Source organism: Amphiura filiformis, chromosome 7 (genome assembly GCF_039555335.1).
Source record: "Amphiura filiformis chromosome 7, Afil_fr2py, whole genome shotgun sequence".
NCBI classification, from domain to species: Eukaryota; Metazoa; Echinodermata; class Ophiuroidea; order Amphilepidida; family Amphiuridae; genus Amphiura; species Amphiura filiformis.
The window spans coordinates 54,213,399-54,228,107 of record NC_092634.1 but is presented as its reverse complement, the minus strand read 5'-3'; the positions used below and the strand labels follow the sequence as shown (position 1 = coordinate 54,228,107).

Genomic DNA, 14,709 nt, shown 5'->3' with positions numbered 1-14,709 from the left:
TAGATCAATTATATTATTGCAAATTAACACCTTGATGCTTTGCAAAAGTTCATTCTACAAATCGTATACTTTGCAAACTTGTTTAATTTATTCTGGTTAATGAGTTATGTACGTTTTACAAAAGTGTTGTTGTTTCAGCCCTCTTTGCAACGTAACTCAAGAACCGCAGCACCTATAAAAGTATATCTGTGATATTTTAATTCTTCTACACGCTCGCTATGAATTGAGCAATGCAGTTTTTGCCAAAGCTCACTACAATTCGTAAGATGCTGTGAACTACCAAATCACAACAGTTTAAAATAATTAATAACCTTAATGATGCTTACCCGCCAGCCCAATATAATCATACAAACAGAGGAAGAGACTTACGCATCATACACCGGAACATGGAAACATTCAAACATTACAACTAGCGCACAAGATCAAATTAATGATGCTTAATGGTTCTTCTTAATACATCAATATACAGGGGAAAGAAGAATTATGCATTAATTAATTGATCAATTAGACGCACAAACTCAGTTGCCAATTTTGACAGATTCCGACATATATAAAAAAATTATTTTTTTATTTTTTAAATAGATAAATGTATCTTAGGTGGAATCTGTTCAACTATAATAAAAGTCTGAATTAAAAATACTACTTCGCATCTGGCATCAGCCATCAATCAAACTTAGAAACGTTTTATTGTTAATGTTGTGATGATTGAAATTTATGAAAACATTGAAAAACAGTGCGCCCTGTTAGATCAAGCATACAATCCATCTCACAACTGAGGTCTCAGTAATAGGAAACCATCTTATTTGAAAGAACCATGTCAACAATGCCTTGAAAGTTGCTTTTTTTCCATCATTGTCCACCATTTTCTGCGATTCCTTTCTCCGATATAGGAACCAAATGAATCAACATCCCTTTTACATACTACTAATTAACGGACATGATTTTTTTTCATATTGTGACACATCTCTTAATTTAAATTTTACTGAACTTTTCAATGTTACCATTTCGTTTTATAACTCAAGCTCTTCAACAATCAAACCCAAACAATCAAACCCATATCTACATTTTTTTAAATTTACTATTTAAGTATTTACGTACCACATTCCGGTGCATCATCACATTCAAGTTGTAAATCTGGTCCGCACATGCTGCAAACACACAAAAGACAAATATTTGTCAAATCCCTTTAGTGCTTGCACTTTACTTTAGTTTAAGGTATGTCGGAAAAGTGGCATCTCTGATAAATTCTGTGAGAAAATTACTCTAAAAAATAATTTTTCCTTGGAGTACTGTGCATGAAAATATCTCAAAGAAAAAAAGAAATTTGTTCAAATTGCTTACAGAAACCAAATACAGCGTGTCCCAAAAGTAACTTAACATTGTGAATTTGCCATATCTCAAATATTTCCTACTTCATACCAAAATGGAGAACATATTCATATAGATTTATCTTTTAGAATTATTCTGATACCAAAAACAGCATCATTGATGACCCCTTGACCTTTCTGTGCGTCTGTACATATGTGTGTATCAAACCCACAAAAGCAAGCTCATTATATGTTTTTTTGTTCAAGCACATGAATGATGTGCTTCCCTGAACAATAGAGTTGGTTCACTCACTGCACACGCTACATTTAGGTAAGAAAATTCATGGATTACATGTCCTAGCGTAAGCGTGAATGCTGTTTAAGATTATAATTAGGATATATTGACAATATTAAACTTTACTTTAAAACAATTTAAGTGAAGATGAATTTCCTATAGATCAACGGATTCAGATGGTATGGTTCTTTGCTGAGACAACGTCGGACAAACTCACTCAAGCAAAGTTTAAGGAACATTTTAATGTAAATTATGCACCCAGCCGAAATACAATCAAGCAAATAGTGCAGAAATTCCTATCAACTGGACCTATTCATGATCTATCTCGAGCAGGACGTGGAAGAACAGAAAGATCGGCTACAAACATCGGTGGCATACCAAGAGCGGTGGCGAAAAGCCAAAGACGATCAATACGTTGACTTTGAATGGAGAACAACGTACCGCGTACAACTGTTCATCAAATCCTCAGAAAAGATCTTTTAAGAACAGTTTCCATATAAAATCAAGATAAAAAGAAAATGCAGATTACGCATTGAAAACAAACAACTAATCAAATAAACACAGCAAAATTAAACAAAACAGATTTTGAAACGATAACACGTTATATCGTGTTATCACGTCTCAAATAACGAAATTTATTTTGCGTTTATAAAAAGTGGGTTTTACGGCACGGTAGATATCCGTTAATTTTATGCGAAAGGGTCATGACCACATAGGCAAGTTTGATATCATAACATTTCTAAAAGAAATATCTACATACTGTGCAATTTTTATATCAACACTATTAACCCAATGGCAAATTCACAATGTTAAGTTACTTTTGGGACACGGGTACATGTGCTCTGCAGGACACAAACATGTTGTTTGGTTTAGCCTAATCTATAATTTTTTCAGGAAGTAATTAAACAGTCATTCAACATAGAATTAATTGAGAACTAACCTTACTATTTTTTCATTTTTATTTTATTGTGTAATGATAGATTCATTCCTATTTACGAGTGCTACCTCCATTGTCACAGCTGCGTATTGATCCGATTTACAACTGCATGATTTATCTTGATTGGCAATCCAGCAGCTACTGATGATAGGCTCACTTACATAGCATTCACTTTACAATATAAATATACAGCTATAAAGCTGCCTTATGCAACTTACCACTGACTGCAAGGGTTATCAGGGTTATACACTGCAGTTCCTACTTCAACATCTCTTCCTCTTGGTACGTTACACCTCTTGCCTTTTAAGTCTACAAAAATATTGATAAAGAACATCTCTTTGATAAACTATCAACTCCTTTTCAACTTTATGTCATAAATTTTACATTATATATTCAGGCTAATAAATGTAATCAAAATCGCTTAAATTTGTATTCCCCCCTTTTTTTTACAGGATGGGGGGGGGGAACCCCTGGATCCCAACATCAACATGATCAACCCATTCATAATTATTGTGACGGTATTGTACATCTTTCCATTATTGAAGGCGTGTGTATATATTCTTCTAAAGGCAAAACACTGAAAATCACACTGAAATGAAAATTGAAAGTTTGCACCAGTAGAAAGCAGCTCATAACACCAAAAGGAGTTCTTTTGTTATTCAAGTCTGAGACGAATATCGTCTCATATTCAAGTACTATGCAAATGACCAGCTCTGAAACACCACTGTGAATTATTGCTCACTTGTTAATCCCACACTGAAATTGCACTTATTGCACTGAAATGAGTTGAACTGTCCCACTGGTATTGAAATATTAATTCCACGGATTAACAGTCACACTGAAACACCCCTAACAAAATGCCATCTGCAAGCCCTAGACCTACCGTCACATTCTCTTGCATTTCCATTTCGATCATAGAATGCAGCACGACAGCTGGTACAGACGGTCGCTTCACAAGTGAGGTCACTATTAGATTCACATTCACCAACTGCTTCACATGGATTCACATACTGACATGGGGTCCATGGTCTGTTTCCTGGACATGGGTTACCTGTGATGGTATAAAATGATATGGGTTAGCTTAGATTGGTATTCACCTTGCATGGTTGGGAAACACTGCATAACTCATTTATTGTTACAGTAACGCTAACATTCGCGACATAACGATTTTTATTTATAGAGGTGAAGTGGCTGCACTATATGGATGACGTTAGAAGGTATTATCCCGCTATCGATTGAGTAATCATGTAGTTATCTCCACGTCAAATTTGGCAATCTCACTAAACCCGATTATTGTGACTATAAACCACTCTCCCTCATATCCGTATGTATATTATAGACCAAGCTCTATGCTACACAACAAGTGGGGCAATCGATAATTACCATAACTTGGGTCAACTAATGCATTTGGCTGGTTAAAACCCTTATCGTTGTGTCAACTTTCTTTTTTACAGACCATAATAAGGACATAGTGGGCTTGCCTAACAAAAGCTTCTGTGTGTATTGGTTAATATACAGGGGAAAAAAGAATTATGCATCGCATACTAGCACAATTAAGCATGAAATTACGAATGGAAACATAACATGCATATGCAGACTATACCAGAGAAGTTGTTTTCCAAACACACCCTTAAAATGGATGAAGTGGTTCTCAGACAAGTTGTTGTTGAGGCAAATTTGCTGTTTGATTTACATATTTCTGACATTGTGTCATAAATTGTAAAAAAGAGGGGAGGAGGAAAACCAATGCAAGGCCAGCTGACGTCACTCCAACCGAGTCACAGGTCAACACTTCAGCGCCAGCCCTTTAGGCCTGACGATGCGTCTCGGATGAAATGTGATACTGTAGCCAATTCAAAACAGTAAGTCCAGATGATCAGTTTGATACATAATTTTAAATAAATTGGGCATTATGTGACCGTTCACGGCGAATGAGCCGTAAATTCCTCCCCGGTCAATTTTGTTTTATTTCGTGTTTAAAAAATAAACATCATAAACTTAAAAATGGTATATCATTTGACTTCAAACGATATCCAGAAGCGGGGTTATGGTTTGTTAAACTTTGCTCCTTCAACAAAATTATAGCTTTTACGTTTTTACATGTGTCTCTTTTTACTCATTGCTGGCAATAAATATCAAACAGTCATAATTGGTGGTCATTTCAAATCATCCCCAAGTCAATGAGGTTTAAGAAAGTTCTCTCATTGTTAATTGTTGGTTATCCATACCTGTACAAAATACAATGCCTGGTAACCCACCACTTGAACAGGTTTAGCAAAAGCAAACAAAGACCAGAGCTATTAAAAGTTTTATAGCCATCTAAGGTAGAAGCTTATTATCCACTTCAACAATAGGATTATTGATTAGTTTTTGACTATCAAAATGAGACAGATGTCAGGCCAGCTTAAGTTACCGGTGAATACGACCTTCGTACACATTTTACACCGTAACTCGGAATACAATTTAGGGAATTTACGGCTCATTTGTGCTGCCGGGTCACATATAATTTTGCAACAGCAATGCTAACTAGCAATTATACTCCTACACCTCTAACACACAGCACACACAGGAGGTCATGTGTCTATTACGAGGGCGCTGTGTATGGGTAATAGTAAATTGGATTGTAACTGCACAATGTTGACTTTGGACTAGCATGCTTACTACACTAAATAGGAAAAGACATTTAGCCGCACAGTGCATCCACTCCACCTCTTTACTGAAACTCTTCAGTATTTACCTGCTGGTGAAGTACATATTCCTTGTCCTTCTGGCAGATCAAATTCACAGCGTGTAATGATTGACTCGGGATTGCAGCATTTTTCAGAGCCTTTGCAGTTTGCATCAGAGTAACAGGTTTTGTAAGAATCGCAGGGTCTTTCATTATCTTCAGTTGGGCAGTCACCATTCTTGATATTTGGCACTAGAAATAATCCACATAAACAAGAAAATAAGGCAAATAGAAAGAAGTATACATGCAAAACTACGATTTGGATGCATCATTATTAATCGGTAATGAACAATGGTGAAACATGGTTGAATCCCTAAATATGGGTGATATCCTGTAGCATTATCCATAGTCTTAGCTCACACCATCAGCTTGAATTTGCCAAATTCCTTGAAATCGGCCCAACCACAAATAGCTATAAATAGCACAATGGGCCTCCATGGATTTCATGATTTGTAATATTATACGCTGATTGATTAGTGACGTGTAACCACTCCTATAGGATTGCAGATTTATCATCAAAATTTCTTCTCACAAATTGGTGGTTCACCGTCACATACATATACCGTAGAATTCCGTCTAGAAGCATATATGCCTCTAAACGAGGGTTTTTTTAACGAAAGATATGAAAGGCCAATACCCTTCTCAAAAACATTGCAATAGATTGGTCTTACAAATAATATACATGTTTGTACAGCCACCTTATCAGTAATATAGTTGTTCAAACTCCAAATAACGTTTTTGTTGAGAGTGTCTGCCTCTTGTCTCTTGTGTCAAAAAAACCTTGTTTAGAGGCATATATATGCCTGTAGACGGAATTTTACGGTATTTTGTTGGGAGGGCAGAGAAAATGTTGTACAATATGTGTCCAAATAGATTTGATCAAAATTTACCATAGAAAATTGTTGACAAAAGCCTAAGATCTATATGCACAAAAGAGTTGGACCTGGTCTAAGTGGAATTTAGTCACAGGAGAAAGGATATTTTCCTGTACATTTGCTTAAGTTATTTTGTATTATTTTTGGACTTTACACTAAAAACTTTAGAATTTGCTAGCTACTATTGGAAGGAAGTAATAGCTACTATTGGAAGGAAGTAAAACGTCTTGATTATTGCAATGTGTTACTTAATGGTATATCAAAGAAAGATCTAAATCGTTTGCAGAAGTTGCAAAATAAGTGTGCACGTTTAATATGTCTCAAACCAAAATTTGAGCATGTTACCCCTCTCTTGAACCAACTTCATTGGCTCCCTGTCAGTGAGAGGATTGTATACAAGACGCTGCTTTATGTGTTTAAATCTCTGAATGAGCTCTCTCCCCAGTACTTAACTAACTGCCTCACTGTGAAAAGATCATCCCAGAGCGCAATGAAGACCCGCTCGGCAGATAGTATTTCCTTCCTTGTGCCTCGTTCTAAGAAGGGTGCTGGGGATAGAGCTTTTTCAGTGGCAGCTCCACGTTTGTGGAACACCTTACCGGTTCATATCAGAAATGCTGCTACTCTTGAATCATTCAAAACTATGCTCAAGACATATCTTTTTCCATAATGTTGTTTTCTGTATTTGATCATGTTTGCTGTTCTTTTTAATATGCTTGTTGCGCTTTGTAGCCACAGGAAAAGGCGCAATATAAATTATGTTAGTTAAGTTAAGTTAAGTTAAGGGACCATTCCAGATAATTCAACTTAGACCAGATCTGGTCTAACTCATTTGTGCATACTGACCTCTGTGCTTCCGATTATAGGCATGGCTTAACAGTTGAAAACATTTAGACTCATTTCCGGCTATCAAGGTTACAACATTACGTGCATTAAAAGTTACCAAGTCCAACTGGTCTGTGTGGTCTAACCTTTTGAAATGTTTCAGTTTCTTTCTACCTGCAACTCTGGCAGGTTAACTTTATACAAGGCTAGAAATCTTTACCTTATAATTATTACTTACACTGTGCTGGTACACATACACGTCCAAAGTTGTCATATTCGCAGCATATATCCCCATTGCTACAGTCACTATTCTCACCACACGCATATTTGGGGTTGTTTGGATTAATTCCACGTGGGATTTCAGCTGGACAGAAGGATCCACTTCCTAAAAGAGATAAAAAATTGTTTTCATGCAACATCTACTCAATTTGTAATTAATTTGATATTTCACATGATAATACAATAAAACATGTGGTAGCTGTAAAGTGTGCTGAGGCTTGTGGACCAACGTCTAGGCGTTGTGTCTGTGCATAGCGCACTATAAATCACTGCGCTTTTCTATTTTTTTTAGCTATGAATAATTGTGGTAATTGTGGAATCGATCTAAAGACATGTTCCTCTGTTATTTGAGAATTGTCCTTCAAATTATACAAAATGGTGCATGGAGTGCACTGATCCATTGCCAGCTGCTACTGGTTCTTTCACATCATGAATATTAATGAGCTTATGGATAAGTAATCAGTATACTTACTATCATTAGGACATGCTCTCTCATTGCATCGAAATTCTCCATTCAGACAGGCACTGAAAATTTCAAAACAATAAAATGATAACAAATATACTTAATATAAAGCGATATTACAAAATTTGTACAATTTTACAAATTCAATATTATTATCATTATTACACAATATTTATAGGGTAACGGAGCACACAGCACCTTACAAACAAAAATAAGGTTCATAAATTGAAGAGAGATAAAAAATATCTAGAGAACATGCATAGCAAATGATCAATCAATCAACTCCCTGAGATCTAAACTTACTCTTTTCTTACAACATTTCTGATTGGTTAATTGCGATATATATGAATCTGAGTGACCAATTAAAATACAGCTTCTAGATATTAAAGCTCAATTCAGTTAAGCCCTACCACCATTCTTACCATGCTGCTGATTGGTTCAATAAATCATAATAGTCTTCTTGTAACCAATACTTATTTTGCTTTTTATAATTTTCCAATTGTCATTATGGTCCATATTTTGTGACACTAATTTGGTGACAATTTTTTTTTCAAATAAAAAAGTGTTTCATATATAGCACATTAACTGTTTCATTTACTTCTGATTCACTGAAATCATCTTGAAAACCACTCAATCATTTCAGATTTGATATTTTGAAATTTAGTGGCATCTGAGTCTAATGCATGATCTTGAAGAGTGCCAAGTCTGTGGATTTAGTGACAGTTATTGTCAGAAAACATGCAAAATAGGCCCAAGCTTTTTTTTTTTTGCCCTTTTTCAAAAATAAAATGAATAACAAATTTTTGTGTATTCCCAGTTAGGTTGAACTAAAAGACTAGGGTTGAGCTCAGGGCTGTCAACTCTCACGCATTGACCGTGTAAGTCTCACGCATTGGGTCACTTTCTCACGGTCTCACGCCAAGGTAGTATAATCTCACGCCTAGGTAGTAAACCTCACGCAAAAAGCTGGAAAATGAGTAAAATCTCACGCATCGTCATGAATAATTTGCTGCTCCTACCCCCCCCTTTTCACATTTTCGAGCGCTGTGGCTCAAATAATCATGGTACAAAATGAACATTGGATTCGGCAAATCCCGGTACGCCTCTGTCTCACGCCAAGCAATTCCAAAAAGTTGACAGCCCTGGTTGAGCTTAGACTGCTGCCCTCAGTCATCAACCGTCTGGATTGACGACTGAGAAAACTATGTGGAAAAAAAGTGATGGATTTTGCAACAGCATTCCTGTGGTATAGAGCATGCGCAGTTGTGTCCAAATTGACCTTTTGACCCAGGTTGTTGTTTTAGAATTTCAGAGCGTGATTTTGTCACACAAGCGCCATTAGTCAGTCGCGCTACGGCGCACAACCAAAGTCACATTGAATATTTTTCAGAAGTCCGTCACGATATGGACTGTAAGATAGTCAGTCGTCACTACGAAGTACACAGTACATGCGAAGTGTAGACGGCTGATTGGAATTAGTCTATATTGAGCTATGGTTCACCCGGCAAAACAAGATAATAGTTTTCATTAAAAAATAGTTCTGTATTATTCTGGATTTAGGAGTAGTGCTCAAAATGTCTTCACATACCATATTTCACACTGCAGGAACTGCAGAGCACCAGATGGAACACTGAGGCCAAATGATGCATCGCCTACTGGGCAATCAATAGGATCAGTACCACAGTTGATGTCAAGGCATATCCAGTCTCCATGTACACATATGCATGTAGAGCATACATCAACTCCAGCATCATCAACTTCAGTATACGGTCTTACAATACCAGTGCGGTAGTAAACATCATCATATTCACATGGTAAGGGGTTTTCTTCTTCAGCTGTAAAGAATGAAAATTAAAAAATAATAATAAAGAACCTTTGTGATATTGATACCACCATATTTACATGTATTACCAAGGCCTAACGATTTTTGTAGGAAACAAAAATAAAAAACTCTGAAGAAAATGGCAAATTATTTCATGGAGAAATTATGAGGGGAGTTTTGCAGGGGAATCGCTGGAAATTACAAAAAATGGCTAATTTTACAGGGATTTGCACTGAGCTTTGACAAATCAAATCAATTTATTTCAAATGCTTTGATTTGGTCATCTTAGAAATACAGGAACCACGGAAGAGAAATAATAGCTTGCACAACACTGTCACTTCAATTTTTTGAGCAAACCCATATTTTTGCTGAAATTCACATGAAATAAGAGAATTGTGCAGAAAAAATCAAATCACCTGCATATGGTTCCAACATGTAGGACTTCATGAACGGAACTATGAGCATTACCACTGAAAATTACAATCCCTATTTTCTTTCTTTAGTATTTTGTTAAATACATGAAAACATTGAAGTCCTATGATAACATGCTTAAAACTTAGAGAACATAACTATGAGGTAAGACTTGAACTTGAATTTCTTTACAATACAAACCACATGTTTGGTTTATTTTTCCAATTGTTAAAAATTGTTAGATCCTGAAACCGTTCGCAAACTACAATTAGGCTTAAAAAAATAAGTTGACTTGCCCTTATCGACTGACCCAAAAATCTGAAAAAACATGATCGCGTTTTTTTTATTTTTAAATTTGACTATAGGGAAATGTCATATTTTGGTTTATAATATGTGACACGATCAAGGGAAATGAGTCGGATGTCGCTAATATTGATTTTGAGATATTGACAAAGAAAGTGTTAGAATTCTTTTGTTTTATATTGTTTTCAGCGATTTATAAATTGATGTAACTTTGCAAAGAAAGGTCATATCAACATGGGGTTTTCAGTTTCAGAAAGCTCTAAATGTCCTCTTTAGAACCGTATGTAAACCTCATTTTCGACCAGCGTCGACATGCGACTCATTCCCCTTGATCATGTCACATATTCAAAATAGTGTTTTATTTATGTTAAACTGCGGTATAAAACGCATAAAATCATCAATTACTCACAAATTCTGACTTGATTTCTGCATTTGTTACGTTAATTTCAGCAGCATAAACCTATGCTGCAACTTTAACAGGCAAATGTGTGATGGAAACTGTGCTCAGTAGCGTTTCAATAAAAATACACACCTGAAGATGCGTACATTTGTAAAGCCCATACTGTCTCTATTTCTCTAAAATTCTCTATGCAAAGTATTTAGGCATCATGTCATATTTTGCAGAAATTGCAACAAAAAAAAAAGAAATTATGACTGACCGACCCAAGTGTTGGTACCTAAAGGGCAAGTCAGCTTTTTCTTTAAAGCCTTATGTACGAACACAAACTACAATCATGTGCGAAAATGTTGTGACACATAATGCATTTGATGTATCCATGCTCAGGGTTATCACAAATTTGCAGTCCATTTCGTGGCACACTTGAAATGTTGCACACAAAATTACAAAATTCCACTGAAAATCACTTGTCAGAAATCACATTTAGATGGCATTTTGAGACAAAATTGTATTAGGCAAAAAAAAAAAAATAATGGTTTGTCTCAAAGCTCACGAGTGGTTTGGAAACAAATGCGAAGTGCAATTTTTTTTTCTGATTTTAAGCTGAATTTTTCGAACAACTAAAAAAAAAAACCCTTTTTTTTTTTGGCCTTACTTTTGTGAATTTTATCTACAAATGTCACAATTTTTTGTTTTTATAGCATCACCTTGCCACGTGGATCTACCTTGGCCAACCAAGCTTTCTGTGCCCATACGACTGTTCGCATGAGAATGAGTTCCAATTAGAATTAGAATTTAGAGTTCAAATTAGAATTTTCTCTGTCAAATAAATGAATAATCAAATGCAGTAAACCTTTGACGAGCGCGTATTTTAAGCATAACTCGCATATTTACTGCGTTGGACGACTTGTCTCCGATTGGCTGCTGAGGCAATCTGCTGTTGCCAGTGGAAATTTATGAATGAACTGTGCACCGTGACGCAGCGTTGTTAGCTCCAAATTTGCAACATCACGGAAGTCGCGCTCGTCAAAGGTTAGCTACATTTGATTATAATATTTATTAACCCTAACACCAGTAAAGCAATAACCTGTGCAGCTACCGGTCCGCGATCGTGTGCTTGGCATGCGGGGGGCGGGGACAGCCTCAAAGCGCTTAATGGCAGATGACAATGCTATGTGTCCATCCAACATTGCTTAGCGAGGCAGGGGAAGAGGAAGCACACAATCTTCAGTAGTGTTTTTTCCTACTTTACCCACTATGAACATGCATTGGGCTTTTTAAAAAAAGTCAAGTGTCTCAACAAATTTTGCTCAAGATAGTGGGTTACCAGTTACCATCTCTTTATAGTGCCATTTTCTTCAACCCTTTCCACACGGATGTCGACTGCAGATGACAAGTTTCAAATTTTCTTTAAAAATTCAAAAAATTTCAGAATTGTACATCTTCGTGACCATATTTGTGACCCGTTACAGCGAAAGGTACCTTATGTCGGCTGCTACAAGTGTCTCTTTTTCCCCAATGTTGGCAGAAAATATCAAACAATAATGATAATCTGAAGTGGCGGTCATTTCAAATCATCTACAAGTCAACGAGGTTCAGGAATGTTATTCATTGTTAGTGGGTGGCTAATACATACCTATTAATACAATACAATGCTTTTGTAACCCACCACTCATGCCACTTGAACAGGGATTAGCCATATCAAATAAAGATTAGAGCTGTATAACAAACAGTTCTATAGACAGGTACAAGCTTATTATCCTCTACAACAATAGGATTAATGATTGGTTTAGAATGCATTTGGCACTAGCAAAATAAGGCATATGTAGCTCCCGACTTAAGGTACCTTTTGCTGTAACGGGTCACATTTGGCATCAGCATGAAAACACATTAAAAGGAATACAAACAAACCCAGTATTGGTTCAGTGGTTCTTGAGATTCTTTATATTTTGAGAAAAGATCTAAAAACTGAACTTTTTATGTTGAAGCTTATGGCCAGCATAGAAAACCTTAATGTAACTTACGAAATGGATCAACACATGCACCGCCCAAGTCTCGTCCACAACAAATCTGACGATCAGCACAGTCAAAATCTTGTACACATCCATCAAATGTAGTTTCTTCCAACTCATCCAAAGCGTCTTGCTGCATTTCCATATCTGCATGTGAGAAAATAACATGGTACAGTTGGGTATCAGACTACTCCTGATTCCAGAAAAATACTGCACTTTTTGGGGATTCCAAAAACATTATTCTGTTTTGCTAAATGGAACATACATGTAGCCCAATCCTAATCCTAAACTGGATGTTAACCGTCTCGCGACTCCGAAATACAACAGGAGGTTCAGCGATGGCGCTTTCAGTGTTTGTGGTCCCAAATGGTGGAATGACCTTCCTATAGCCATCCGCTCATCTCCCACTGTTAGTGCCTTTAAAGCCAGTTTAAAAACCTATCTGTATTAAGTTGTTTTCATTTCATATGTTTCCCTTTTTCTGCATTGCTGTGGTCAGTATAGCTTCTGTTTATTATTTTTTGTTGCATGTAAAGCGCATTGCTCAATTTTGTATGTATGTATGTAACTAATAAAGAGTCAAAAACATGCAATTTTGTGTGTTTTCTTACAAGTGCAGTCATAAAGTCTGAAGACTTGAAGTCTATTGCTAGCTACATTAAAGTTTTAATGTTGCCCTTTTTTCCCTTCTTTCAAAGTATTAGGTCCGTTATTGGAAGAACCAATAAGGCCTTAGTGGGCACATTGATGTAGATTTGTCAATCAAAGAAAGGAATATAATTTAATCAAAATAAAACAATATCAGTTTATAAATGAAAAGTAATCACTCTATTGATCAATCAATGATACATATCACATGTGTAATATATGGTGTGTATCAACTAATCAATTATCAAATAGTAATATAATTTTCATCTCTTTGTGACTTCTGATGCCTTCTGATAAGAATGCAACGAACATCGTTCGCACCTAAATCTACAGATTTAGATCTTCCGCTCTTCTCCAGAGCACCTTTGTGGCTCAATTGGTTAGAGCGTTGTGCTAGTAATACAAAGGTCGCTGGTTCGAATCTGGTCAGATGCACTGTTTTTTTTCAACGTTTATGTGCTCTGGCTGTTCTGGGTAAAGATTAAAATTTGTTTAATCAATTATCAGTAGATCAATTACTTAAGAAACAACTATCATGTAATTATACCAACTAGCTATCATATCAACCAACATTTGATTGATATGTTGAATTTAATTGAGTAATCAATAAAGAATATGTTGGTTTAATTGATTACACTGCCACCCCATACAACAAACTTACATGACACACAATTTATTGGAAGTCTTCCACAACACACATATCTCTACCACAACAATTATCCTTAAAACTATACATTGTTTGGCTTATAACTGGCAAAAATTATGTTGTCTTTGTTATTACACATATCAATTAAATCCCAACTTATGCCACACCTTACACAAAGTACAGCTAGCATGAGTAGTACCCAACTGCATACATGCATAAATGATTCTACATCAATCCACAATGTTAAGAGTTCACCAATTATAAGTTCGGTGGCAAAATGGTAGAAGAGTGAAAAGCTGTCTCTCTCAAACAAGGAGGCTTTCAGTCCCAAGAATAGCCAGATGGCCTCAGTATTGATGCCAAATGGTTTATAGGGTGAAGGAAGAAGGTTGAACAGAAGTGGCGGTCGGAAGAAAGCCACAGTGAAAGAAGAAAGTCTTCCAAGGAATGTAAGACTACAGAGATTCAATCACTACATGATCAGGGCTATGACACACAGTGTCATCGCCCTGATATCTTCATGGCAGAAATCGTCATGGTAGGTTGAATCAACCGCCACGCATGGCCATTTTGTTCCGACCTGTTTAATAGTTTTGAGAGGCATAATGGGCCGAAAGGACATCTGACTAAGGCTACTGACCTTGCTGTGTGTGAGCATAGATTATCAAAAATCTATGGTGTGAGTTAGCATGGTACGCCATAGGTCACTGCTTTTAGACTACCTCCACGATTGACCTATACACTGTGCTATATAATTTGGC

At 36.3% G+C, this 14,709-nt stretch overlaps 1 protein-coding gene across 4 annotated transcripts in view; it reads right to left on the bottom strand.

The window, feature by feature from the left end:
* Positions 1-1,042: 1,042 nt before the first annotated feature.
* The window catches only part of LOC140157345 (uncharacterized), a 100,430-nt gene continuing 86,763 nt past the window's right edge, over positions 1,043-14,709 (bottom strand). For all 4 annotated transcript variants that reach the window (XM_072180506.1, XM_072180508.1, XM_072180507.1 and 1 more), the window contains 8 exons: positions 12,667-12,801; positions 9,298-9,544; positions 7,719-7,771; positions 7,206-7,352; positions 5,277-5,459; positions 3,423-3,590; positions 2,758-2,848; positions 1,043-1,148 (listed from right to left, as the gene is read on the bottom strand). In XM_072180506.1, coding sequence (XP_072036607.1) covers positions 1,091-1,148; positions 2,758-2,848; positions 3,423-3,590; positions 5,277-5,459; positions 7,206-7,352; positions 7,719-7,771; positions 9,298-9,544; positions 12,667-12,801 — 1,082 coding nt within the window. In that variant the 3' untranslated portion in view covers positions 1,043-1,090. The remainder of the gene's footprint in view (positions 1,149-2,757; positions 2,849-3,422; positions 3,591-5,276; positions 5,460-7,205; positions 7,353-7,718; positions 7,772-9,297; positions 9,545-12,666; positions 12,802-14,709) is intronic.